Source organism: Camelina sativa, chromosome 7 (genome assembly GCF_030686135.1).
Source record: "Camelina sativa cultivar CO46 ecotype springtype chromosome 7, ASM3068613v1".
Classification (NCBI taxonomy): Eukaryota; Viridiplantae; Streptophyta; class Magnoliopsida; order Brassicales; family Brassicaceae; genus Camelina; species Camelina sativa.
In genome coordinates, this window is record NC_141886.1 from 3,519,789 (window position 1) to 3,524,027 (window position 4,239).

Below are 4,239 nucleotides of genomic sequence, written 5' to 3' on the forward strand. Positions count from 1 at the left end.
TCAGCGTGGAATACTCTTCATGATTTGAGTGGCACGTAGCTGCTTAACAATACTTTTCTTCAAGCCCGAATACAAAGACTTCACATAGCTCTAATTCTAAATTCTTCGACAAACGTATCCAATGTGTTTTTGTCGTTATGCTACATTTATTTTTGTAATCTTGAACATATATATGTGATTGACATTATATGTCAAGGGAATGATTCCAATCCCAAGTTATACGTTAAGAGATTTTTAAGTAACGTAGAAATCACTTCAGGATTTTAGTGGCTTAACCATTCTATTCGCGAATACATAGAGTCATAGACTTGACATAGCTTTAACTTTTTCTTCGTCAAATTGTTGTGCTCCAGTGCAAAACCACATATCTGTATTTATACCCATCTTCTCTCTCACATTTCTTAACCAAAATCATTCTTTTAAAAATATTTCATTACAACGATGTCGAAGTTGCATTTGCATTTTCATTTTCTTTCGCTACTTTTACTCTGTTGCGTCTCCCATGCAAGCATTTTTACTTTAAAAATTCATTTTACTGGTATTGTGGCCTGTCGTCCCCACCAGATTCAAGCTTTTACACAGTTCATGAACGAGTTTGACACCCGTGGTTGCAACCACAGTGACCACTTTAATGGAGTTTGGTGCGATAACGCGACGGGTGCCGTCACAGTGCTACAGCTAAGGGAATGTCTCCGTGGAACTCTGAAGCCCAGCAGCAGCCTCTTCGGGTTTCATCAGCTTCGTTACGTTGATCTCCAAAACAATAACTTTGCCTCCTCTTCACTCCCTTCCGAGTTTGGAAATCTCAAAAGATTAGAGGGTTTGTTTCTTTCCTCTAATGGCTTCCTCGGCCAAGTCCCTTCCTCATTCAGTAACCTAAGCCTGCTTTCTCAATTAGACATTTCCTATAACAAGCTCACTGGTAGTTTCCCACTTGTACGGAGTCTAAGCAAGCTCGCTGTTTTAGACCTTTCATATAACCACTTCTCCGGGACTCTCAATCCCAACAGTAGTCTCTTTGAATTTTACCACCTACGTTACCTTGACCTCTCTTTCAACAACTTTAGTTCCTCACTCCCTTCCAAATTTGGCAACCTCCACAGATTAGAGCACTTGTTTCTTTCCTCTAATGGCTTTTCTGGTCAAGTTCCTTCCACAATTAGTAACCTGACCCGGTTAACTAACTTGCGGCTTGACCGAAACGAGCTCACTAGTAGTTTCCCACTTGTACAGAATCTAACCAACCTCTCCGTAATAGACCTTTCACATAATAATTTTTTTGGAGTCATCCCTTCTTCTCTCCTCACTCTACCTTTCTTATCAAAACTTGATTTGCGTGGAAACAATCTTGCTGGTTCAATCGAAGTTTCTAACTCCCCTACCTCATCTAGGCTTGAGTTCATGTACCTTGGGGTTAACTATTTTGAAGGAAAAATCCTAGAGTCTATCTCAAAGCTCACCAATCTTAAGTATCTTGACCTTTCTTTCCTAAACACAAGCTACCCAATAGACTTAAACCTCGTCTCCTCTCTAAAATCTTTGACGTCTCTCGACCTTTCCGGCAACAGAATATCTGCGGACAGTTTAAGTTCAAATTCATACATCCCGTTGACCTTGGAAATGTTGACCTTGAAGCACTGCGACATCAACGAGTTCCCGAGCATCTTAAGGACCCTTGAGAAGTTGCAGTTTCTAGACTTATCCAACAATAGAATGGAAGGAAAAATCCCTGAGTGGTTATGGAGCCTTCCTCGTCTGAGGTCAGTGATTATTGAAAATAATTATTTTACAGGTTTCCAAGGTTCGGCGGAAGTTTTAGTAAATTCGTCAGTGATGTTTTTATTGTTGGATTCAAACATGTTTGAAGGAGCATTTCCTAATCTACCGCTCTTTATCAAAGGCTTCTCTGTGGGTAGAAATCATTTTACAGGTGAGATACCTCTTTCAATCTGCAACATAAGCTCTCTCACTAGTATCGATCTATCCTACAACAACTTCACTGGTCCGATTCCTCAATGTTTGAGTAATTTGGAACTTATGTATCTCCGGAACAACAACCTGGAAGGAAGTATCCCTGACGCCGTCTGTGCCGGTGCCTCTCTACGGACACTTGATGTTAGCTATAACCGATTAACAGGGAAGCTTCCAAGGTCTCTTGTGAATTGCTCATCTCTTAAGTTTCTAAGCGTCATAAACAACAAAATTGAAGACAAGTTTCCCTTCTGGCTCAAAGCTCTACCGAATTTGCAAGTCCTCACCCTCCGCTCAAACAAATTTTTTGGTCCTATCTCTCCTCCTCGTCAAGGACCTCTCGGGTTTCCAGAGCTAAGGATATTTGAGATTTCCGACAATAAGTTTAGTGGAAGCTTGCCGCATGATTACTTTGTGAATTGGAAAGCATCATCAACCGAGATGAATGAGTATGGGGGTTTATATATGGCATACGAGAAGTTGATGTATGATCAAGGCGGCTATGGTTATATGGATGCTATAGATTTACAATACAAAGGTTTACACATGGAGCAAGCCAAGGTCCTCACTTCCTTTGCCACCATGGATTTTTCTGGGAACAGACTGGAAGGACAGATTCCTGAATCTATTGGTCTTTTGAAGGCACTGATTGCGCTCAACCTATCGAACAACGCCTTCTCAGGCCATATTCCTCTGTCTGTGGCCAATCTTAAGGAGCTCGAGTCACTAGACATGTCAAGAAACCAACTCTCGGGGACTATTCCTAATGGACTCGGGAGCCTCTCGTTTTTGGCGTTCATAAATGTGTCTCATAACCAACTCAAGGGTGAAATACCACAAGGTACGCAGATTACTGGGCAAGCTAAATCCTCCTTTGAAGGGAATGCAGGGCTCTGTGGTCTCCCTCTGGATGACACTTGCTTCAGCACTAGTGCACCTCCGATGCAACACCATGAGCAAGAAGAGGAGAAAGAAGAAGAAGAAGAAGTGTTGAATTGGAAAGCAGTGGCAATAGGGTACGGGTCTGGAGTGTTGCTTGGATTGGTAATAGCACAAGTCATTGCTTCATACAGGCCGGACTATTTCGTTTTTTAGTTTTGTCCTTTGGTTGTCTGTCAAGTTTTTGTTGGTCTTGTAATTGAAGTTTCTTCTGTGTTTGTTTTATCTTTGTCAGATGCTCTGTTCTATTTGTTTTCCTATAAGGTATGGTGAATTCTCTGTTTACGTGTGGTTTGTTACACACTTTACACTAATATAAAGGTCTTTTGATGTAAAAAATGTTTTAAAAAATGTGATTTTGAATAATATATGCATCATATTAACGCACAAACGTCTCTGCATAGTACTATGAGATTTATCCTCCGTGTTAATTTGTTTTCACACGGTAGATAATATGCATAACTGTAACAGAGGTATATATAGTAGGTTAATTAATTTAGTTAGCATCATCAAAGCAAAAATCAGGAGACTGAAAGAAACAGCACAAACTCAACAGTAGATCTTTGATTAGAAGTTAAAGAATTTCAGGTCATCACCACGAGCACAAAGACCTAATGTACATATGCAATCCCCAAGAGCTTGATTGATTCTGGTAAATGGTTCTATTTTTTTTTTGAATCTAATGTTAAATTATATTCAAAGAAAAACTAGCGTTTGTACAACTAGTGCAGCGGAAAGTTGAAATGTGTTTGGAAGTTTAGACTACATTAAGGGGAAGCCCAAAACTTATATTCGTGTTTGAAACCAAAACTGAAGACCGTTGCAGAAGCGCTGATCCCCTTGTCGTTGAATAGCCAGAATCTGATCCCGAACGTTGCGATCAATCCACTTGATTAACTGCCCAGGTGAGTTAGGATGTTGACCATGTCGCCGTCCATTTCTTTCCCGCCAGATGGTGTACACCACTAATTGAAAAACATAACGAAGTAAAAAGCTAGCCAAAAAGTCGAGGCAATTGTCTGCTAAGTATGTGAGGAGAGGGTACCAATCAGTGGTGTAGTGGTAACGAAACACCCCCTTGGCTGTTGCAGCCCACACCTCTGAAGAAAACCGACAAGCAAAAAACAGGTGAGAACGGATTTCAAGAATTTGTTGGCAAAGAAGACAGGTCCCGATAGCACCAATGTTCCACCGCAACATTCTCTCCCCTATCGCCAATTTATCATGAATTGCTAGCCAGGTACAAAAGGTATATTTGGGAGTCGCATGAGCAAACCAAATCGCTTTGTGCCAGGAGACCTCAGCAGATGTGGAGCGTATATTATTCCA

The 4,239-nt window shown here is 40.9% G+C and overlaps 1 protein-coding gene across 2 annotated transcripts; it reads left to right on the forward strand.

Moving 5' to 3' along the window:
- The first annotated feature begins 235 nt into the window (after positions 1-235).
- On the forward strand, positions 236-3,402 carry LOC104700187 (receptor like protein 23-like). 2 transcript variants are annotated; one of them, XM_087456716.1, is made up of 2 exons: positions 311-1,760; positions 1,868-2,019. In XM_087456716.1, exons 1-2 carry the CDS (start codon positions 442-444, stop codon positions 1,878-1,880), a joined length of 1,332 nt encoding a protein of 443 aa, XP_087312842.1. In that variant the 5' UTR covers positions 311-441; the 3' UTR covers positions 1,881-2,019. The 2 variants fall into 2 exon arrangements, with proteins under 2 accessions (XP_010413960.2, XP_087312842.1); XM_010415658.3 differs by having other exon boundaries at positions 236-3,402.
- The last annotated feature ends 837 nt before the right edge of the window (positions 3,403-4,239 follow it).

What these genes read in the sequence shown, in the direction of transcription:
- LOC104700187 (XM_010415658.3), top strand. Translation starts at nt 442, where the DNA reads ATGTCGAAGTTGCATTTGCATTTTCATTTTCTTTCGCTACTTTTACTC.